The following is a 24,600-nucleotide window of genomic DNA, read 5'->3' on the forward strand; positions in this document are numbered from 1 at the left end:
ACGATTGTATAAGTGAGCAGTGCATCACAGCCACGGAGGAAGAAATACATTTTAGAAAAAATAAAAATAAAAAGATCGCCCGACCTGGTTTCGATCCCTTTCATGCAAAAGGAGTCTGCACTCAAAGACACGCAGTCTGTGCGCTGCGCCACCAGATATTAGTTTCATCCCAAGTCATTTATATATTGGTGGCTGTAGCTCAGTGGGGTAAGAAGGCCGTCCTTCAACCGCAAGGTTGTGGGTTCGATCCCCGCTCTCCCCATTAGTTGCAAGTTGAAGTGTCCTTGAGCAAGACACTGAACCCCCAGTTGCTTCCCGGGCGCTTCACCGCAGCCCACTGCTCCTTAATAACTAAGGATGGGTTAAATGCAGAGAACTAATTTCCCCTTGGGGATTAGTAAAAGTGTATATTATTATATTGATCCATTAAGTCACATTTCTTATGTTTTCATGGGAACAGTTTGGTTGAAGGGATCTGAAACAACTGATTCCCTTGAGCGGATATTTACATTTTGAAACATGTTTATAGTGATGCTTGTTCGCAACACTTTTGCCACACAATACCGACGCATTTTCGTGTGTGACTGTTTACCTGTGGAAATATACATTACTGTTTTTCATTTTTAGCCATTATTTGATCAATATTCTGTGCGGCCCTCACACCCCCCGTGATTTTCTTATTCGGCCCACTTGCTACTGAAGTTGAATAGCCCTGGGTTAGACAATAAAAGAAAGACGCACAGCGTGGATTCTCTGTCGAATCTTTCCAGGTTTCATCGAGACCGAGGATCTATAATAATAATCTATATTTTATTTTGACGTGCACTGCTATGTGATGGATATGCAGGTTCAGGTGGATGAAGGGAAGAAGTGTCATCTTTACTCAAGACGGATTTCTGCGTGTCAACGTTGACTTTAAAGATGGTCGTCTGCTCATTACGATAATTCAACATTCAAATCTGGGTTATAATTTCTAATATTTCCAAAAGTAAGCGTCCGATGAACTCGTTGAGGGTCATCATATTACCTCTGGGGGCAGTTTGGCTCCGCCCCGAAAGGGAATGAGATCTGGATGCACATGAGACTTTAATACCGAAGGTACAAAAATAAATCTGCTAATTATTTTTTCCCACCTGTCCAGAATGTGATTATTTATATATATTTTTTCCCCCTCACAAAAAATTTAAATAGATCAATAAAATAAATTCTGCCGTCTCACTTGGAAAAAAAAGTTAAACTTTTTTGGTTCTAAACTCGCCTCCAGTGACCCGTGTTTAATTGGAGGCTTTTGATCTCCATCCCTCACTATGTCAGGTCTGTTCGCTCGGTAGTGTGTGTGTGTGTGTGTGTGTGTGTGTGTGTGTGTGATGATGCCATGTGACAGGTAATGTCCTGGGGCGACTAAAGGATTAGCCCGTCCTCGTCCCTCGGCTATCACAAGCCTCGGACCACTGAACCCGGACGGACGGACACACACACACACACACACTCACACACACACACACACACACACACACATACACACACACACACTACCGAGCTTAAGAAAAAAACAACAGTGAGTCTGAAGAGCCGTAAAACTCTTGAGACGTTTACGAATCGGACTGGACTCTGTTTCCACTTCTGAGCAACGAGAAAGAGGAAATCATAAAGAATATAAGACAATATCATTTTTTTGTACGTGCGGTAAGGATTTTAAATAATTTTTTTTAAAGAATGAAAGGCTTGGAGACAGAAAGAGAAAGAGCTCTCAGGATGAAAGGAATAAAGAGCACAAGCAGAGAGGGCGATGACGCAAACGTACACATAGACCAACGCACAGCCAGCATCCACGCACACACACGCAAACACACACAGACACTTATGGTGCAGATGACAAATGAACCAGTGGGGGAGAAACCCTTGGAGACAGGATGACTATTTCTGGACTCTTTCTCCCCGGCGACTGCAATATTAAAAGGGAGGCAGGCAACCGGTGGCATGAAATATGTACAGCATCATTACGGTCGACCAATGAGTCCACAGAGAGAGAGGGGAGGGGGGTGGTGGTGGGGGGGGGGGTACACTACGCTAAATTATTGAGTCTTTTGTGCCTTTGTACTCTCGTAATGCACCAAAAACATTGACCGCTTCTCACATCTAAGGAGGTACCGACCCTCTGAACCCCGGCAGCAGGAACGCAGGAGGTTCATACAGGACGCCGAGGAACACGCAGAGATGAACCCTGGTTCTCATCCCTCCCCCGATGAGACGGCTCCGAAAGTTACTTCCATCTTCACAGGAAACAACTCAGTTAGGTACTTTAGGGGTCGGTAGGTAGGTAGATAGATAGATATAGATAAATACATAGATAGATAGATAGGTGCATAGATAGGTAGGTATAGATATAGATATATATGTTTGTAGATGGATAGGTAGATAGATAGATAGATAGGTAGATAGATAGATAGATAGATAGATGGATAGATAGATAGGTAGATGGATAGATAGATGGATAGATAGATAGGTAGATGGATAGATAGATGGATAGATAGATAGGTAGATGGATAGATAGATGGATAGATAGATAGGTAGATGGATAGGTAGATGGATAGATGGATAGATAGATAGGTAGATGGATAGATAGATAGATGGATAGAAGGATAGATAGGTAGATGGATAGATAGATAGGTAGATGGATAGATAGATAGATGGATAGATGGATAGATAGATAGGTAGATGGATAGATAGATAGATGGATAGATAGATAGGTAGATGGATAGATAGATAGATAGATAGATAGGTAGGTAGATAGATAGATGGATAGATAGATAGGTAGATGGATAGATAGATAGGTAGATGGATAGATAGATAGGTAGGTAGATGGATAGATGGATAGATAGATAGGTAGATGGATAGATGGATAGATGGATATATAGATAGGTAGATGGATAGATAGATGGATAGATAGATAGGTAGATGGATAGATAGATGGATAGATAGGTAGGTAGATGGATAGATAGATAGATGGATAGATAGATAGGTAGATGGATAGATAGATAGGTAGATGGATAGATAGATAGGTAGGTAGATGGATAGATGGATAGATAGATAGGTAGATGGATAGATGGATAGATGGATAGATGGATGGATAGATGGATAGATGGATAGATAGATGGATAGATAGATAGGTAGATGGATAGATGGAGAGATAGATATGTAGATGGATAGATAGATAGATAGATAGATGATAGATAGATGGATAGATAGATAGATAGATAGATAGATATGTAGATGGATAGATAGGTAGGTAGATGGATAGATATGTAGATGGATAGATAGGTAGGTAGATGGATAGATAGGTAGGTAGATGGATATAGATAGATGGATAGATAGATGGATAGATAGATAGATATGTAGATGGATAGATGGATAGATAGATAGATATGTAGATGGCTAGATAGGTAGGTAGATAGATATGTAGATGGATAGATAGATGGATAGATAGATAGATATGTAGATGGAAAGATAGATGGATAGATAGATATGTAGATGATAGATAGGTAGGTAGATAGATAGATAGATATGTAGATGGGTAGATAGATATGCAGATAGATATGTAGATGCATAGGTAGGTAGATATAGGTAGATAGATATATACTGTATTCATCCCCAGGGGTTGTGTTACAATATAAACACAACACTATAATATAATAGCAGTTTATAGTTTCTCCTTTATGATTACGTGGGTTGAGTGCAACATTATTTGGTGGGATACTTCTGGTGGATAAAGCTCTGAATGTTGGAGTCCAGGCTGGTTCCTGAGGAACAGCACCGCGATGCCCCTCTGGATGTTATCGTTTTATCCATTTTTCATGAGGACAACAACCTCAAATACCGGCCTCATATTGCATTTCATATTGTGGCTGCACATTAAAGCTTCCCAGCGTGTTTCCGGTGTAAAGCAGCAGGAAATGCAGAAGCAGAAGCGTAACGCTGCACACTGACGTGTTCCTCCCCGTGAACGTCTCCAGCAGCTCGCCCGCTCGTCGTTTCACGTTCTTATCTCGTGGAAACGACCGCAGCCGCCAGACCAACTCTGGCAAACTCCGCTGCTCAGGAACCATCGTATGTCTGCTGTGAATACTGTTCAACATCCAATCATGAGGAATCTCACCCGCGGTCACACCCCCACAAACAGCTCGGCCCGGTCGGCTGGAACGGCCCCCGTCAGCGTGACGGAGCGCAGGCTGCGGGGACATCGTGAAAGCACAGCCAGTGCCGGTCAGCGGTAATGTCAGGCAGATAAAAACCACAGAGGAAGACACTCAACACGGAGGGGAGGCTTTAAAATGTCTATATTCGGTATTTACGGTCGTGATTTATCGGACCGGGGATGAGTGATGTGCAACGTCGTTGTTTAAAAAAAAATCCCCGTGTGGTTATAAGTCCGGCTGGACGGGGGAAAACAAACATGGAGGCTTGTTTCCATGCAAGATGTCCAACAGCATAAAGAGTTGTTTGAGCTGCAGAGATCCAACGGAAAGGTTTCGGGATAGAGGCTAATATGACTCACGATCCGGCCAATCAGAGGGCTGCGTGTCGCCCATGTGACTTCACAAACCAGAGCGCAAAGGAAATACAGTTTTTACCTTCGCATGCGGAAGGTTATGTTTTGATCGCCGTGTATTTATTTATTTGTATGCGTGTTATTCGCATAAGTCAAAAAGTATTCAACCGAATCGCATGACATTTAGTGGGATGATTGGTTATTATCCTGGGATTAGATTTTGGGATCGATCGGGTCAAAGGTCAAGGTCATGAAAAGGTCAAAATCTTCTTTTTATCATTGCGTCAATTTATATCCAATTGACATGCAACTAATGCCAACATGTTCATAATTCAATGCCCAATCTTGTGATATGTGAAGGTATGCGCTCTACCGAGTGCCCGTTCTAGTTTATGTGGTTTTTATATATTTTTTAATCTCTGTGGTACCAAATAAACCAATTACAGGTGTGAAAACCACTCTGACACACGCGGGTCATGAATAATACCAACAGGGATTTGGAGAAGTGTTACATTCGATTAACGTGACTTTTTGGGTTTGTGGACTGAAGTTTTGAAGCCAAGAGTCCGTCGGCCATCTTGGATCGCGTACGGCCGTCGCCATGTTTGTTTTTGAGAACCCCAAAACCCAAAACCTCTGCCCTCTTTCACATACAAATAGATGAGAATGCTTTTCCCGTTTCTACTCTATTTCTATGAATCTTAAACTTGACTCTTCCAGTTTTAAAAAGGGACGCTTCAAAGATTCACGCTTCAAAGATTCACGCTTCAAAGCAGCTGATGGAATACGCCCACAGAGAGAAGAGGAAACCCGGCAGGATCCGTGCAGCTTTCAGTGTCTCAGATAAGATGGGTAATTACAGCACACACACACACACACACACCCACACACACACAGGGGTACCGGTCGTTAACTCCGTGCATGTCTACCTGTCTCTTGGACCCCATCCCGATGAGGCTGCTTAAAGACGTTTTGCCTTTAATTGGCGGCTCTCTATTAGATATTATCAATGTGTCTCTGCTAACAGGCCACGTACCACACTCCTTCAAGGTGGCTGTTATTAAACCTCTCCTGAAGAAGCCCACTCTGGATCCAGAGGTGTTGGCTAACTACAGACCGATCTCTAACCTCCCCTTCCTCTCCAAGATCCTTGAGAAAGTGGTCGCAAATCAGTTGTGCGACTTTCTACATCATAATAGTTTATTTGAGAAATTTCAATCAGGATTTAGAAAACACCACAGCACCGAGACGGCACTGGTGAAAATTACAAATGACCTCTTAATGGCAGCAGATAAAGGACTCCTCTCTGTCCTGGTCTTGTTAGACCTTAGTGCTGCATTCGACACCATTGACCATGACATCCTGTTACAGAGACTGGAGCAGTCGATTGGCATTTCAGGCACGGCACTAATTTGGTTTAAATCCTATTTATCAGATCGATCTCAATTTGTAAACGATGACGCCTCGATAACCACCAACGTTAATCACGGAGTTCCACAAGGTTCTGTGTTTGGACCAATTTTATTTACCTTATACATGCTTCCTTTGGGCAATATTATCAGGAAACACTCCATAAACTTTCATTGTTATGCAGATGATACTCAACTATATTTATCGATAAAACCAGAGGAGAGCAACCAACTCTGTAAAATTCAAGCATGTCTTAAAGACATAAAAACATGGATGACCTGCAACTTCTTGATGTTAAACTCAGACAAAACCGAAGTAATTTTAATCGGCCCTGAGCACCTCAGAGATCAATTATCTGGTGATGTGGATTCTGTAGACGGCATTGCCCTGGCATCCAACACCACTGTAAAGAATCTTGGCGTTATCTTTGATCGGGACTTGTCCTTTAACTCCCACGTAAAGCAAATCTCAAGGACTGCATTCTTTCATCTACGTAATATTTCAAAATCAGGCACATCTTGTCTCAAAAGATGCAGAAAAATTGGTTCAGCGTTCGTTACTTGCCGACTGGATTACTGCAACTCCTTATTATCAGGCTGCTCTAATAAATCTCTTAGGTCCCTCCAGTTGATCCAGAATGCTGCAGCTCGTGTTCTCACTAAAACTAAGAAAAGAGATCACATCACTCCTGCACTAGCTGCTCTGCACTGGCTCCCAGTAAAATCAAGAATCACTTTTAAAATTCTTCTCTTAACCTACAAAGTCTTGATTGGTGATGCTCCATCATATCTTAAGGAGCTTGTAGTACCATATTGCCCCACTAGAGAGCTACGCTCACTAAATGCGGGACTACTTGTAGTTCCTAGAGTCTTAAAAAGTAGAATGGGAGCCAGAGCCTTTAGTTATCAAGCTCCTCTTTTATGGAACCATCTTCCACCTTCAGTCCGGGAGGCAGACACAGTCACCTCGTTTAAGAGTAGACTTAAGACCTTCCTCTTTGACAGAGCTTATAGTTAGGGCTGAATCAGGTTCACCTGGTCCAGCCCCTTGATATGCTGCTATAGGCTTATAGCTGCCGGGGGACGTTTTAGGATGCACTGAGTACCTATCTCCTCTTTTCTCTCCTTAAGGATGAATTTTCATCTCTCAATCACACCTTACTAACTCTGCTTTCTCCCCGGAGTCCTTTTGACTTCACGTCTCATGGGGTCATCGGACCCTATGAGACGGCATAGATCCTATCTGCCTGATGGATCGTCTGGGTCGTGGAATTCCTGCTCATGACTACGCCACTGTCCTGTTGAGACTCCGCCCACTGTTGAGACTCCGCCCTCCTCCTCCCCACCGCCATCTGCCTGATGGATCGTGGAGGTCTCCATCGTGGAATATGCCTACTATGAACTATTCATACACTCTGTCATATTCATTGAATGTATTTAAACTCTAAATCTGTCCTTCTGGTCACATGACATCTATTGCATCTGTCCATCCTGGAGAGGGATCCTCCTCTGTTGCTCTCCTCCAGGTTTCTTCCCTTTTTTTCCCCCTGAAGGGTTATTTGGGAGTTTTTCCTGGTCCGATGTGAGGTTTTGGGGCAGGGATGTCTATGTGTACAGATTGTAAAGCACTCCGAGACAAATTTGTAATTTGTGAAATTGGGCTATACAAATAAACTGAATTGAATTGAATGTGAAATATGTAATTAACATTTAAACAGAAATCTCCATCTAATGACTGAAGACGTCACGTAGAGATACGTCTTCCATCACGATACAGGTCCATTCAAATGTCATATATTAATTAGTGCTGTGAAAAATAACGCCGTAGATCAGGGTCTCAACACGTCGATCGCGACCTGCCAGTCGATCGCGGCGTAGTGTCGGTAGATCGCATGACATTAAAAAGATTGGCCCGCCCCCTGACATGTTCTCTAGAGCACGTCTTTGTTCTTTTATTAAACTAAACGTCTGTTGTTGATCGTATCTCCACAGCAGCATGTCATTTCTGTCTCTTCGCGTTGCGTGAACACTTATCGATCTCCGTCCCGCCACAGAGCTCCGTGCGCGCGCACCGGAACCGAGCAAAAAAACGTCACTTGTCAATCTCTCCACCTGTCCGGGCCGGTGAGGTTTCAGCTGTGCACCGGTGTCCCGCCGTCCCTTTCATCACGGCCCAGTTCATGAAGAAAACCCACACAGTCAGTTTGCCTCAGCAGCTGCTAGAGGAAGACTAGAGGCCTTTAGATTGTATCATGGTGGAGTTCATGGTTGACAAACAAGAGAAAAATGTTCTGTTTAACCCTCCTGTTACCTTTACATTTACTAACATATTTTACCCTCGGGGTCAATTTGACCCCAGCAATTAAAACCTCCAGAAAATTATTAGAATTAATATTGCTTCCCAAGTTTAAGTGTGAGGTACTTTATGTTTGTTTGTTGACTATCTAAATAGCCCTTTAAATAAATAAAAAAGTTGATATTTCTTATATGTTTGACACAGTGAAAAACAGCCTGGGGTCAAATTGACCCCAAAGAACACCGACATTAAACATTGAATGGGGTCAAATTGACCCGAAAGGTAACAGGAGGGTTAAACATTCTGTTTAGGATGAAGATGTATTAATGTTCCATATGGAAGAAAACTGCTAAATAACTGCTGAGTTGCAGCACCATTGTATAGAAGAATGTATAAATGTATATATCCGTCTTTTGTCATAAATCTCTATGTTCTCACAAAATATACCGAGAATATCGGTAATATGTGATTAATTATGATTAATCCACAAAAACCTGTGATTAACCCGATTAAAAAATGTAATCGTTTCACAGCCCTAATATTAATATATACATATATATACGTACATAGATATGAAAATGTGAATGTATAAATACATGAGTTGTACAATTGTATTCTGTTGTATTGTTATGGTCTAAATCGCTTGTTTTATTGTATTTAAGTTATAGAATGTCCTTCCATTTAATTGACATTTTAAATCTAGTTTTTATTTGACATGTTCTACAACTGTTGTTATTAAAGTGTTTAAATTCAATTAAATGTCATTCTTGTGTTGTCTCCCAATGTGTCTTTATCTGTGGTTTTTGTCCTCTTGTTTCATGTTGCGCCATAAATAAAATAAAATATTATCTTTTTTTTAACTGTAAAAAAATAACTTCTAAAAGTCTGAGATGTTTTGTATCCATGTTGTTTCTCGGTGGTCCGCTCGTTCACCCAGAGGGGGATGAAGACGGGGGAAACGCGGAGAGCCTCCAGGCGGCATGAGTCAGGGATCCAAAGGAGCCGAGATCAAGGCGTCGAGGTAACAGAGTCCTTTCCTCCCAGCTGGGCGCCTAGAGGAGGCAAGTCGGGGTTATGAAATATAAACTGAATAATCTGCACAGCCGCCTCGACGCTGGGGTCATAACCACCGATACTCACGAAGGATATCGCATCAACATCGGACCCACAAGTTCACGAAACGACAAAACACATCAAAACAAGTTGTTTAACCGTCGATGCTTCATGTGTTGAAGCTGCATTCTCTCCCCTGACCACCAGGGGGTGACTCCTCTGGTTGTATAGAAGTCTGTGCTTCATGTGTTAACGCTGCATTCTCTTTCCTGACCACCAGGGGGCGACTCCTCTGGTTGTATAGAAGTATATGCTTCATGTGTTAAAGCTGCATTCTCTCTCCTGACCACCAGGGGGCGACTCCTCTGGTTGTATAGAAGTCTATGCTTCATGTGTTAAAGCTGCATTCTCTCTTCTGACCACCAGGGGGTGACTCCTCTGGTTGTATAGAAGTCTATATCGTGACTCTACTTCTTTCTTGATGTATTCCCTCAGTAAACATTGTAAACATGAGTTTTTCTTTGTTTTGCTTCGTGTTAATAGACTCACTGCTTTTTTAAATTCCGAATAATAAAAGTGATTGATAATGGAAGAAAAACAACTTTAAAGGATCGGCCGCTGCCCAAAAGTTAAAATGACTTTTCTTGGCTGGCAAGAACTTTGAGTTTATTCCCAGCAAATATGATGAGATTAGGTATTCCTGCTCCTCAACACTTCGTTCCTCCGAGGGAACCCGTGACAAAGAGCACGCTGACCGCACACTGTGCACACACACACACACACACACACACACACACACACACACACACACACACACACGTGGGAACCATTACGAAGAAGCCTCTTCCATATCTTTCCACTGAGCTCTCATAAATACAAACAAGCCCATTGTCAGTTTTCATAAATGAGCCGACCTGAAAGTACTTTGCTTTAACTTGAACTTTATTTAAACTTTTGCTTGAGGTTAGAACAACGTGGAACAGACCAGACCAGACTGCGTAGAAGAAGTCGTTGTGACGTCGCCCGTTTTGAAGCCTTATAGTTCAGCATTTTAGCCGCCGCCATCTTGGATTTGATGCGTCGCCATCTTGGTTTTTTTTCTTCAAACAGTGAACAGGAAGTGACCTGGAGGAGCGACGTAGAGACGCCGTTCACGTCTCTAGTGTCGACCTGTCAATCATCCTTGTAGCCCCACCCCTAAAGCATAGTATGCTTTAGGGGCGGGGCTACAAGGTCTGATTAACCGTAAATGGACGCATCAAGCTTCCACCGCGGCTTTTCAATATAAACTCAAACCGCGTTCACAGGAATCCCCCCAGTTCCTGAGTGTTACGAGCCTCTTTTCAAACTGAACTTCTAACGCTGCTCTACTTAGTTTTCAGTGTTTAGATAAACAACAAAACAACTTTGTTTGGTTTCTAAAAACATCCGTTTGTGTTCCACTCAGAGCGTTTGTTGGCGTATGCGAGTTCTGCACTCACGCAAAAAAAGTAAGTCAACGTTGACTTAAAACGGGACACGAACCCCGGGTCACCCGGGTGAAAGGCCTGTGTTTGTCTTCATGTCAACCACGTCTGTACGCAGCAACGACGCGTACGGATTAAAACACAGAGTAGCACTCCAGTGGCTCTTACTCATTACTTATGGTACTTTTGTAGTTCGACTATCTTGAAGAAATGTTACTTCCTGTATTCTTGATGTTCTGAGTTTGTCCTCTTGGTTGATTCAATTTTTGAAAGTTTCTTTGGATAAAATCGTCAGCAAAATAACATGAAATGTAAAGTACGGTTCACAGAGCAGCTAACGGAGAGCGTCTCGTACAGATGCTAACAAGGGAATTTAATATTCCCACGCACGTGCACTTACCTTTCATGCACGTGCACTTACATGTCATGCACGTGCACTTACCTTTCATGCACGTGCACTTACATGTCATGCACGTGCACTTACATGTCATCCACGTGCACTTACATGTCCTGCACGTGCACTTACATGTCATCCACGTGCACTTACATGTCATCCACGTGCACTTACATGTCCTGCACGTGCACTTACATGTCATCCACGTGCACTTACATGTCATCCACGTGCACTTACATGTCCTGCACGTGCACTTACATGTCCTGCACGTGCACTTACGTTCCGTGCACATAAGTGCGTTCCCACGCGGTCGAGCTCCTGCTGTAATCTCTGGGTATTAAATCTGATATTTTGTTCCTCAAGGGGATTAAAGTGTCGTCTTAAGGGACGAGATGAAGGGACTCAGGATACAACGACGGACCAAATGTCCTGAACAATTTAATTATACTGGAAAAATAGTATTTGCACAAAAAAGGTAGATGAAATATATATATATATATACATAAAAAGTATTCCTCTCACACACTTTTATAAATTGTGTGAGAGCCAAGTGTATCAAGAAAATGTGAAAAAACTAAATAACAAACATTAAAACATCGAGCAGCTTGTTCCGTATGATTGATTGATTGATTGATTAATTTGTTGGTGGTGGTTAGCGTAAACACTTCGGCCAGACGGTTAACATTTCGGTTTTCCGTGTTCTCCAAGGAAAAAGAAAAGCTGAGCCCGAAACCTCGTGAATCACCAGATTATTTCCGCCCAGTTTTCCACGGCTCCGCTCGCCGTTATTACTTTTTATTTTCAGCATCCGTCGTCGAGCGATCTCGCGGTTGAACGTCGTCAATGTTTCCGATCGCAGGTCGAGTTTCGTTCCGCGGTCGGATGTCAGACACCGTCTTCTTTTTCTCTTTCGGGGCGCCCTCTGTGAAATGATACGCTGTTGGAAAATGTCCCGGATTCGTACGCGTGCTAAGCTAGCTGTTAGCCGCTAGCTGTTAGCCGCTGGCTGCTAGCCTCTCTCTCCGCCCGACGCCGAGTTCGTTGTTCCTCATGTTGCTTCGTATCTTCACTCCGGGCCGCGTGATTCATCTTCGGGGCTTTAAAAAAAACACAAAGCGAGTTGTTCTGAGCGTCCGTTAGACGGTGTTTGCAGAGCGACGACTCTGAAGGTCGACATTACCTGCAGAGGAAATGGAAGAAAAAGAGCCGGGGGGGGGAGGGGGGGAGTCTAATGGAAGATATAAACTTCAGAGTGCATTCGTGACTCCATGAAGCCATTATTTTATAACCCTGAAGGTCTTTTCTCTTTCTTTGCTAACGGATATGTGAAGTCTTTTCTTTTCTTTCATTTCCAGACGACGTTGAGAGGTTATTAAACATCCTGATGAACAGCCTCAGACCCGCTCTGCTCTCACACGGCTCTCCACAAACACTCTATTCACGTGGGATTATCAACACGTCAGATTAGCATCAACCGTTAACGACGTTGGACTTAATGAGAGATATTCTCTCCGTTTTTTGCTCGTGCGAAAACGTCCTTTACCTTCATTTAAAACACGTGTTCACGTGGGTCCAGCCACAGGAAGCGCCTCTCGCGTCAATCACACACACCTGAAAGGAGTCCTTGTGTCTCAGGACGGCGTCCAGACTTCCTCCGTCTCCTCGGAAACTTCTCCTCCACCTTTTTGGGCGTTTCAGCCAAACAAACGCCGCCTTGTTTTAATAAACCGTCCCCTTTTCTCTTTTCCCCTCCGTCGAGCAAATAAGCTAATGTTATTAAAACGTCTATAAGGAGAGAGGCGGCCACGGAGTATAAATATGTGCAGCAGCTATTGCTGAAAGAAGGTGGGCCGTAGATATCGTAACCACCGAAAGTCTTGACCCTGAAATGTGTTGACGCCAGCGTTTCCTCACCGAAAGACGATAAATTTAGTCCCCGAGTCGCCGGCGCCGACCAGAGAAACAGTCATCATGAGATAAACAAGCAACATGGCCGCCGGTGGGACTCTCAGCTGTTAGGAGAGCAGCTGGTGGATTGAGCCGAGTGCACACAGACCGTAAAGAAGGAGGAGGAGAACAACAACAACAACAACAACAACAACAGTGTGCATTTTCTACCTGTGAGGCGAGACTACTGACTACTTGGATCCTGCTAAGTATCTTCTTTAAACTAGTTTTATCTGCTAAAGTTACTGTTGTATTTGTTGATTAAAGCTGCTAGATTGTTAGTCTGTCCTGTTTTAAGGAGTTGTTTTGGTAGAGAGGTGTGTCCTGTGTTCCGACACCTGAATCTTCACTGATTGGACGATCGTCACCTGGTTTCTATTGAGTGTCATTTGAATACCAAAAGCCAAGGGCGGTGTCAACGGCTGGAGGTAATTGGCACTAACTTGGGCTCATAACCGGGTGGGGTTTTTCGCGTCAGCTGTAGCGTCAGTGTGACTCATCGGACGAAGACTCGGAGGACAAAGACATAGGAGTCTTCCGTTGGAGTCAAGACTAGAGGACAAAGACATAGGAGTCTTCCGTTGGAGTCAAGACTCGAGGACAAAGACATAGGAGTCTTCCGTTGGAGTCAAGACTCGGAGGACAAAGACATAGGAGTCTTCCGTTGGAGTCAAGACTAGAGGACAAAGACATAGGAGTCTTCCGTTGGAGTCTTCGGGGGTGGCTGAGTATTTCCCCATTTTTTGAATATGTGTCTTTTCCATACCTGTGCGTATCTCTACTCGTAGTTACTATAGGACTCGCTCATTCATGTGCGGAACCCTCCTCTGTTATCCTTCCTACCCGTTCTACTCACACCCAGCACCTGGTCACAGGAGGCCTCTGAACTGTCAGTCAGCCAACCCATGAAGGACTTCAACATAAGGGCCGACTCATCTGGCTTTGCTGTGGAGCAGTCGCTTGACTTCCTGGCTCTCACTGAGACCTGGATCACAGTAGACAACACGTCACCCGGCTGCTCTCTCCTCTGCCTTCTCCTTTAGCCACACACCCAGACCCTCTGGTCGGGTGGAGGTACAGGTTTACTCATCTCACCCACATGGTGTTTCTGTCCCTACCGCTTCCCTCTTCATCCCACTGACTTTTGAGTTTCATGCGGTGACCGTTACTCATCGGTCCAACTTCACATTGTTGTTCTCACCGTCCCCTGGTTCTTTGGGAGATTTCTTGGGCGAGCTAGACGTCCTCCTATCGAACTTCAGGAACACGGCCCCCGCTCATCCTTCTGGGTGACTTTAACATCCAGACAGAGAAGTCATGTGATCTCTTACTCTTATTGTCTTCCTTTAACCTCTCACTCAGTCCCTCCCCTCCTACTCACAAAGCCGGCAACCACCTTGACTACATTTTCACAAGAAACTGCTCTACCTCTAAACTCACTGTGACTCCTCTCCATGTCTCTGACCACTTCTTCATCTCTTACTCTCTCTCTCTCTGGTACTGACAACCCACCCATATCTACAGACTCTGCACCTGTACGCAACATTCGCACCCTCTGTCCCTCCTCTCTTGCCTCCTCTGTCCTATCTGCTCTCCCGTCAACTGACTGCTTCTCACTCATGCATCCTAACTCTGCCGCAGACACTCTCCTCTCTTCCCTGTCTTCATCTCTTGATTCTCTTTGTCCTTTTAAGACACGACCGGTTCGGAAATCCTCTCCGGCTCCGTGGTTGTCGGACTCGGTGCCGAGAGAGCCACCCTCACGGCGGAAAGAAAATGGCGCAAATCGAATCAAGCGGAAGACTTGCTCTTCTATCAATCTCTCCTCCTCCTTCTCTTCCTCTATCTCTGCAGCCAAAAGCTCGTTCTACCTGACCAAAATTCAGTCTTCCTTCTCTAACCCCAAAAACTCTTCTCTATCTTTTCCAACCTCCTTGATCCCCTGTCCCCTCCTCCTTCCACCCTTTTGCCGAGCCACTTTGTCGACTACTTTACAAACAAGATAGGCGACATACGCTCCTCCTTTACAAATCCATCTTCTATCACCTCACCAACACTAACTTCTTCATCCCCCTCTCTTTCCTCTTTCACCCCTTTGTCTCCCAATCAAGTTCTTAGCTTGGTGACCTCCGCCCGACCGACCACCTGCGCCCTTGACCCCGTCCCATCTCCCATTCTCCAGGCTATTGCTCCTGACCTTCTGACCTTCCTCACCCATCTTATTAACAGCTCCTCTCAACTGGCTGTTTCCTAACTCTCTGAAGGAGGCGAGTCAACCCTCTCCTGAAGAAACCCACGCTCGACCCGTCTGAAGTCAGCAACTACAGACCGGTCTCTCTTCTTCCTTTTCTCTCCAACACTCTGGGCGAGCTATCTTGAGCCAAGTGTCCTCCTATCTCCACAGTAACAACCTTCTTGACCCTCACCAGTCTGGATTCAAGGCGGCCACTCGACAGAGACGGCCCTCCTTGCTGTCTCTGAGCAGCTTCACACTGCTAGAGCAGCCTCTCTCTCCTCTGTCCTTATCCTTCTCGACCTTTCTGCAGCATTTGACACCGTGAACCACCAGATCCTGATCTCTTCTCTTCAGGACCTGGGGATCTCAGGCACTGCACTCGCTCTTTTCTCTTCCTACCTTAAAGACCGCACCTACCGGGTAACTTGGAGAGGATCTGTGTCTGATCCTTGTCCTCTCACTACTGGGGTTCCTCAAGGCTCCGTCCTGGGTCCCCTCCTCTTCTCTCTGTACACAAATTCTCTCGGCTCTGTCATTCGTTCGCATGGCTTCTCCTACCATAGCTATGCTGATGACACCCAACTGATCTTCTCGTTTCCACCATCCGAAACACGGGTGGCGGCACGAATCTCTGCCTGTCTGACTGACATCTCTCAGTGGATGTCTGCTCACCACCTGAAGATCAACCCTGACAAGACTGAGCTACTATTCCTTCCAGGGAAAGGCTCCCCCACCCACGACCTGACTATCACCTTCAACAGCTCTGTGTTGGCCCCTACCCGGACTGCCAGGAACCTCGGGTGACACTCGACAGTCAACTCTCCCTGACGGCCAACATCGCTGCGACGACGCGTTCCTGTAGGTACATGCTGCACAACATCAGGAGAATACGTCCTCTTCTTACTCAGAAGGCGGCGCAGGTTCTGATCCAGGCTCTGGTCATTTCACGCCTCGACTACTGCAACTCCTCCTGGCTGGTCTACCTGCTAAGGCCATCCGACCCCTGCAGCTCATCCAGAATGCAGCAGCTCGACTGGTCTTCAGCCTCCCGAAATTCACCCACACCACTCCGCTCCTCCGCTCTCTCCACTGGTTACCGGTGGCTGCTCGCATCCGCTTCAAAACACTGGTCCTGGCGTACCGTGCTCTAGACGGATCGGGCCCCGTCTACATCCGGGATATGGTCACACCGTACACCCCGGCACGTTCGCTCCGCTCGGCAACAGCCAATCGTCTTGTGCCTCCTGCACCTCGAGCTAATCACTCGAAATCCAGACTGTTTGCTGTCCTGGCTCCTCAGTGGTGGAACGAGCTCCCCACTGACATCAGGACAGCAGAAAGTCTCTACATCTTCCGTCGGAGACTGAAAACACACCTTTTCCGACTATATCTGGATTAAAACACAGATTAGCACTTCAGTGGCACTTAGATAGCACTTACTTATGGTACTTTTGTAGTTCGACTATGTTGAGGAAATGTTACTTCCTGTATTCTTGTTGTTCTTAGTTTGTACTCTAGGTTGAAATGCACTTATTGTAAGTCGCTTTGGATAAAAGCGTCTGCTAAATGACATGTAATGTAATGTAATGTAACAAGAAGAAGAAGTCTCTCGTTGGTTTGGGATGTTTTGAAGTGAGCGTATCTGGACTGAGGAGGAGTGGCCACCTGTCAATCACCTTGTGGCCCTGCCCCCAAAGCATACCCTGCTTTATGGTCTTCTATACAACCAGAGGAGTCGCCCCCTGGTGGTCAGGAGAGAGAATGCAGCTTTAACACATGAAGCTTAGACTTCTATACAACCAGAGGAGTCGCCCCCTGGTGGTCAGGAGAGAATGCAGCTTCAACACATGAAGCATAGACTTCTATACAACCAGAGGAGTCGCCCCCTGGTGGTCAGGAGAGATAATGCAGCTTTAACACATGAAGCTTATACTTCTATACAACCAGAGGAGTCGCCCCCTGGTGGTCAGGAGAGAGAATGCAGCTTCAACACATGAAGCATAGACTTCTATACAACCAGAGGAGTCGCCCCCTGGTGGTCAGGAGAGAGAATGCAGCTTTAACACATGAAGCTTATACTTCTATACAACCAGAGGAGTCACCCCCTGGTGGTCAGGAGAGAGAATGCAGCTTCAACACATGAAGCATAGACTTCTATACAACCAGAGGTCGCCCCCTGGTGGTCAGGAGAGAGAATGCAGCTTCAACACATGAAGCTTAGACTTCTATACAACCAGAGGAGTCGCCCCCTGGTGGTCAGGAGAGAGAATGCAGCTTCAACACATGAAGCTTAGACTTCTATACAACCAGTGAAGTTGTTGAAAGGCTCTCTCATTCTCCCTCACACACACGAGGTGTGATGTTATCCAAGCAGCCAGTTGTCTTGTTGTGTCGAGCTGGTCGCTCTGCTGGCTGCCGGCCGGAGAGAAGGATTACTTAAAGAAAACAGAGACTCACTCCACATTAGACTGACGACCGTCAATGGACCGGGCCCAACACGCACACACACACACACACACACACACACACACACACACACACACACACACACTTTCTCTCGCTCTCTACAGGGACAGAGTTTCACACACACATGCATTCACAGGGACATTCTCTCGCCTCATTCCCTCTCTCTCTCTCACTCATACACACACACACACACATGCTCACTCGCTCGATCCTTGTTACGAGCTCTGGTTGCTAGGCGCCTACATGTAATGCGCGGTTGGGGAAAAACGTTTTGGTTTTTGCCGAGTTATGTGGAAAATTATGTCACACACACATTTGAGTGTTCACAAACAAATTCTGAAAAGCACGGAGAGCCGAACCATTTCTATAAATTGTTGAATATTTTGCAGGGAAATCATAAACAGGAGTGACATTTGATAAATTACACACACACACACACACCTAAAACATGCTCATCGTCCTCTTCCACAGATTAATCTCATCTCTATTCGTCAGGACCTCGTCCGATGAGGTCAACGGGACAGAAAGGGTGTCGACCTTTGACCCTGAATGACCTCTATCGACCTCTACCGGCCCCTCTATCGAGGTGTGTGTGTGTTTCACATCTTCAATCATTATTTGATTAATTCATCTCTTATCTACGTTGTTTATGGTTCATTCTATTTGAACTAAATGTGTGTGTGTGTGTGTGTGTGTGTGTGTGTGTGTCTGTGTGTGTGTGTCTGTCTGTGTGTGTGTGTGTCTGTCTGTGTGTGTGCTAGATTGAGTGACTTTGGAGTGAATCAAAGCAGACAGCAGGGTGTCAGGTATCTCCCAGTGCAGAGGGAAACCACATCACCCGTCGTCTAGCTCTCACTTTCCTCTTCCCTCGCTTCACTTCCTCCCTCTCACCCTAACCTCCTTTTCTTCCTTCCTTCCCTCTTCCTCTTCCTCTCAGAGCAACTCTCGGCATTTCTCCCGATTCCAATTTTTCGACCGGCGTGACACAACGTCGTTCAGCGGGAAAACAACCATTGTTACAGAACGATGTCCACACACACACACACACACACACACTCTCAGTCCAAGTGGTGAAACATGAAGTCATCTATATATATATTTTTGGATTTCTCCAGAGCAAAGAGTGATTCAGGGGAGTGTGTGTGTGTGTGTGTGTGTGTGTGTGTGTGTGTACTTGCATCACTCTGTACTCCTACCCCGCTGCAGCAGTTGAATCTTAAAGAAGTCGCTTTCTTTTAGGATTTTTTTGCTTTTTGCAGAAGCTGAATCTGCAAAATAAAATAAGACATAAAAGAAACAAAATGCTACTTTTGTCCTTTGATGTTCGCACATATTCAAACGTTGGTAAAATGTAGAATTGTTCCATTTATAACTCAATTATATTTACTGCAAACAGTCAGGTTCACGTGGATCAGCGCAGTTACAGTGTGTTAAAGTAATATAAATAAAGCTCCTCATTATTTTAAGTCATGAAGCTCCTCTACACGCCGCTTGTATGAATAAAGAACGGGAGAATAATAATGAACATGAGGTCGTTATTATATTATATCAGTAAACTAATTATTTCCTCTCTGCTAAAAAAAAAGGGTAAATTGCATTTAATGAGTTCATTAGTGTCAAAATGTAAATCAGCATCATCATCTATTCATTACTCACAAGGAGGACAGGAAGTAAGGAAGCGTTAGTTTAGTTTAAAGCAGGGGCGAGGGAGGGGAGGGGGGGCGGCGGGGGGGGGGGTAATCTGCCTAGCAACACCTTTGAAGCCGAGTTACTCGGTGGATTAAGGGAGAAACACGAGGGAAGATAATTAGGAAAGAAATTAATTTATAGATTAATTACATTTTAAATATATACAGAAAAAAGAGATTTCTATGCGATTTACATAAAGAATTATCCATAATATTTATATTTAACGGGCTTATAATTATTCTTGTATACTTCCACATGTATGGACTCGTCCTTTAACATATGTGTTTTGTTTCCTCTGAAACAGAAATAAACTACAGGGGAACTAAATAAATAAATAAGTAGATAAGTAAGTAAATGAATAAATAATTAAGAAAATAAAAAGGCAAATAAATAAATAAGTAAGTAAGTAAAGAAATAAGTAAGTAAATACATAATTAAATAAGTAAAAATAAGTAAGTAAATAAATAAGAAAATAAAAAGGTAAATAAGTAAATAAGTAAGTAAGTAAAGAAATAAATAAGTTTATAAGTAAGTAAATAAATAAGTAAGTAAGTATAAAATAAATAAACGATGCACGGAGACATGGGCGAGCAAAACAACCTCAGCAGAGAACCTTTAAGAACATTAATCCCACAACACCACTGTGAGTGCTCTTGAGTTGTGCTGACAGGGTGTGCACTGTGTGTGTGTGTGTGTGTGTGTGTGTGTGTGACGGACGCACAAACGAGCCCGTCTCCATCCGTCAGAGCTCGGCACCTCGGCCGGGCTGCTGCGTGACTCACGAGCAGAAACACACACCGAGGGAAAGCCTGCGCAACGGTTGTTGTGTGTGAGTTACACACACACACACACACACACACACACACTTCCTGTGCCGCTGCTGGGATGTCACAGTGCATCACCGTCCCTTCTGATCTCCCCAGATGATGAAGACGATCAGATAGATTTCTCTCTCTCATTTCCACGAGAGCAGAATATATGTAGGTGTGTGTGTGTGTGTGTGTGTGTGTGTGTGTGTGTGACCGCACACGGTGAGTATTGACCAGGTCCAGAGTTCACGGCTGCAGACGTAATAAAAGAGAGTTCATCACAACAAACACCTCAACCTGCTGTGTTCTCTGTGACACGGGGACTAATCACCTGATACCAGGACTAATCAATGACTGATAATCACCGATAATCATTGATGAGCCGCCGCTCGAGAACAAACTGTTCACACTCCGGAACAATCAAGAAATATGGATTCTTTTGTTTATTCATAGTTTGTTTTTCTCACAATATAAACAAAAAAATTACTTTTTGTTACAGAACGAGTATTTATGAGATATTATATAATATATATATATTAGATATATATTATATATATATTATATGTAAATAAATAATATATATATATAATATATGTATATACTGTATATATATAATATATATATATATTAGATATAAATAGTATATATATATATAAATAATATATCACATACACTACCGTTCAAAAGTTTGGGATCACCCAGACAATTTCGTGTCTTCCATGAAAAATCACACTTTTATTTATCAAATGAATATAAAATATAGTCAAGACATTGACAAGGTTAGAAATAATGATTAATATTTGAAATATTAATTTTGTTCTACAAACTTCAAGCTCAAAGGAAGGCCAGTTGTATAGCTTATATCACCAGCATAACTGTTTTCAGCTGTGCTAACATAATTGCACGGGTTTTCTAATCATCCATTAGTCTTCTAAAGCGATTAGCAAACACAATGTACCATTAGAACACTGGAGTGATAGTTGATGGAAATGGGTCTCTATACACCTCTGGAGATATTTCATTAGAAACCAGACGTTTCCACCTAGAATAGTCATTTACCACATTAACAATGTAGAGAGTGTATTTCTGATTAATTTAATGTTATCTTTATTGAAAAAACAGTGCTTTTCTTTGAAAAATAAAGTCATTTCTAAGTGATCCCAAACTTTTGAACGGTAGTGTATATATTCAAATGATCGTTACTGAATATCAGAGCAGGAGGAACGTGTTGAGTGGACTTTACATCTCACTCAGAGATGGAAAGTGGAGACTCTCCCTCTCCCTCTCTCTCTCTCCCTCTCTCCTCTCTCTCTCCCTCTCTCTCTCTCTCCCTCTCCTCCCGGTGAAGACGTATTAAACAGAACACACATTACCTTTAATAGGTACCCACTCTGAAGCTATTCATGCAAACACCGGAACACGACGTGACAGTATTTATACACACACACACACACACGTACGTACACACACACACACACACACACTCAGCGTGTTTCCACTGGGCCGGAGCCAACATCCTTCTCCGTACCTGGACGTCACCGTGAAGTTAAACACGGTGACGCTTTGATGAGCTCAGGTGTCTCAGGCGTCACGTCGCCCCTCAGACTTGAAACTAGAGACTGAGACATAAACTCATGTTTACAATGTTTACTGAAGGAATACATCAAGAGAGAAGTAGAGTCACTATATAGACTTCTATACAACCAGAGGAGCCCCCTGGTGGTCAGGAGAGAGAATGCAGCTTTAACACATGAAGCGTAGACTTCTATACAACCAGAGGAGCCCCCTGGTGGTCAGGAGAGAATGCAGCTTTAACACATGAAGCGTAGACTTCTATACAACCAGAGGAGCCCCCTGGTGGTCAGGAGAGAGAATGCAGCTTTAACACATGAAGCATAGACTTCTATACAAGCAGAGGAGTCGCCCCCTGGTGGTCAGGAGAGAGAATGCAGCTTTAACACATGAAGCATAGACTTCTATACAAGCAGAGGAGTCGCCCCCTGGTGGTCAGGAGAGGGAATGCAGCTTTAACACATGAAGCATAGACTTCTATACAACCAGAGGAGTCGCCCCCGTCGGCCATCGGGCCGCCGGGCCGAACCAACAACCAATCAGACGCCAAGCCGCTGAAGAGCTCCGCCTCCAAAGTTTCCAATAATCTGGAAGCTGATTAAAGGGAAACTGTTTTTAATCAGAAGTCCTGAGGAGCAGAGGAACTGATCTGCGTTCGGCTGACGGCTGTTTACAGTTTTAAAAACCTGAAACACGTCTCATCACTTTCGACCTTTGACCTTCGAAAGAGACCCTCGGATCTGATGGAGCTCCCGGTGTTACGCTGCGACGAGGAAGACGAGGAAGATGAGGAAGCCATCGGGCCTCACGTGCTACTCCGGTATAAAAATACTGAAATTACATCTGCAAAACCACCAGCACACAGGAGGCGGAGCAACAGGTGATGGACAAAGATCAATCAATCAATCAATCAGTCAACAGGTGAGGGGGAAGCAGATCAATAACTGTCACATGACCCAGCAACATAACAGACGGTCAAGAATGAGTGAGTCTGTGTGTGTGTGTGTCTGTGTGCCTGTGTGTGTATCTGTGTGTGTGTCAGTGTGTGTGTGTCTGTCTCTCTGTGTGTGTCTGTGTGTGTCTGTGAGTGTGTGTGTGTCTGTGTGTGTGTCTGTGTGTGTGTCTGTGAGTGTGTGTGTGTATGTGTCTGTGTGTGTGGGAGTGTGTCTGTGTGTGTCTGGGAGTGTGTGTGTGTGTTTGTGTGTCTGTCTGTGTGGGAGTGTGTGTGTGTGTGTGTGTCTGTCTGTGTGTGTGTGTGTGTGTGTCTGTGTGTATGTGTCTGTGTGTGTGTGTGTGTGTGTGTGTGTGTGTGCACCATGACCTCAGCTCGTCCTCATCAGTGGAACAACAGACAAAACATAAACTCAAATCTGTTATTTCCCCCCCCCAAAATCTGCTTTATTATCTATAAAATCTCCAAACTTTTCTAAAACTCTGTCGTTTCTTCTTCTATGGTATTAAAGTACTCACACGAACGCGTGGTACACGAACGCCCACTCGCGCGGCCGCTCCAGCACGTTGTAGAGGAGGTTCTGCAGCCGGCGGTAGGTCGCGTTCCTGCGGCCGCTCTGCGCGCTGTAGATCAGCGGCTTCCCGAGCAGGCTGAGCCGCGCGCCCTGCTTCCGCTCCCCGCCGCCCGCCGCACCTGCGGCGCCGGCGGGAGACAGCAGACCGTCCGCGGCCCGCGCCCCGTTGTTGTTCATCGTCCTGCGGCCGGACTCCACATCCTTCGGCGCGTGCTCGTCCGCCCGGCGTCCCGTGGAGCTCTTCAGCCAGAGACCCTCCGCGCCGCCGCTGCCCTCGTCGCCGGCGTGACTTCGCGGCGTGGCATCGCCACCAGCGCGGCGCCCTGGGAAACCGGCAGACATTCACATGGAGCGCAGAGTGCTCTCGCGCCGGAGGCTGTCTGGTGGCTGCTTTGGACTTTCACTGCTCCACTGAACAAAAGCGGCGGGTGAGGAGTTCAACCACCGACCCGTGGCCCCGTGTTGAGCCGAGCCGCAGTCCGGTTTGGACACTTTGGCCAATCTGCGCAAGTCTGGAGAAGAGTGGGAGAAGAGGGGGCTTATGAAGGAGTGGATCCATCGAGACGTTTGGCTAGGGGGTGGGGGGCTCTACCTCCCTCTCTCTCTCTCTCTCTCTCTCTCTCTCTCTCTCTCTCTCTCTCTCTCTCTCTCTCTCTCTCTCTCTCTCTCTCTCTCTCTCTCTCTTTTTTTCCTTCTCAACTCCTGGTCTTGCTTCTCTCTGTGTGGAGCCGTGCCGGTTACGCATCACCCGGGGCAGAGAGCATCTCCACCAGCTCCACCAGCTCCACCAGCTCCTCTGGGTCAGTCCAGATGATCTAGAAATGCAAAGCACCGACCTCAGGTGTGATTATTTTTTCGTCACATCTGAATACTACACGTTAGTTGAAGAATACGTCAAAAGACACCAAACGCGCCGATGACGCAGGTTTTACGCAGAGGACTCAGATTTGATGACACGTCAACATTCACGAGTAGAATACTTTGAAGCTCAACAATAGATTTCCTTCAGATTTAAGAGAACTGGACATAAAGTTACCGGTATGAAATATCACGAGTCGGTTATATGATGACTGACCGTCACCTTGGTCACGTGACCCAAAGAGAGCCTCTTCAGTTTAATGCACTTAAATAAATACTCGTTCAAGGACTGAGGGTTTTTTGTGGCTAATTTTACTCATCCAACTTTTA

At 44.9% G+C, this 24,600-nt stretch overlaps 1 protein-coding gene across 1 annotated transcript in view; it reads right to left on the reverse strand.

Annotated features, from left to right (window-relative positions):
* Positions 1-23,987, reverse strand: part of kcnq5a (potassium voltage-gated channel, KQT-like subfamily, member 5a) — a 69,203-nt gene extending 45,216 nt beyond the window's left edge. The window contains exon 1 of the mRNA XM_056435849.1: positions 23,357-23,987. Coding sequence (XP_056291824.1) covers positions 23,357-23,754 — 398 coding nt within the window. The 5' untranslated portion in view covers positions 23,755-23,987. The remainder of the gene's footprint in view (positions 1-23,356) is intronic.
* Positions 23,988-24,600: the final 613 nt, after the last annotated feature.

The sequence above is a fragment of the Pseudoliparis swirei genome, chromosome 17 (assembly GCF_029220125.1).
Source record: "Pseudoliparis swirei isolate HS2019 ecotype Mariana Trench chromosome 17, NWPU_hadal_v1, whole genome shotgun sequence".
NCBI lineage: Eukaryota > Metazoa > Chordata > Actinopteri > Perciformes > Liparidae > Pseudoliparis > Pseudoliparis swirei.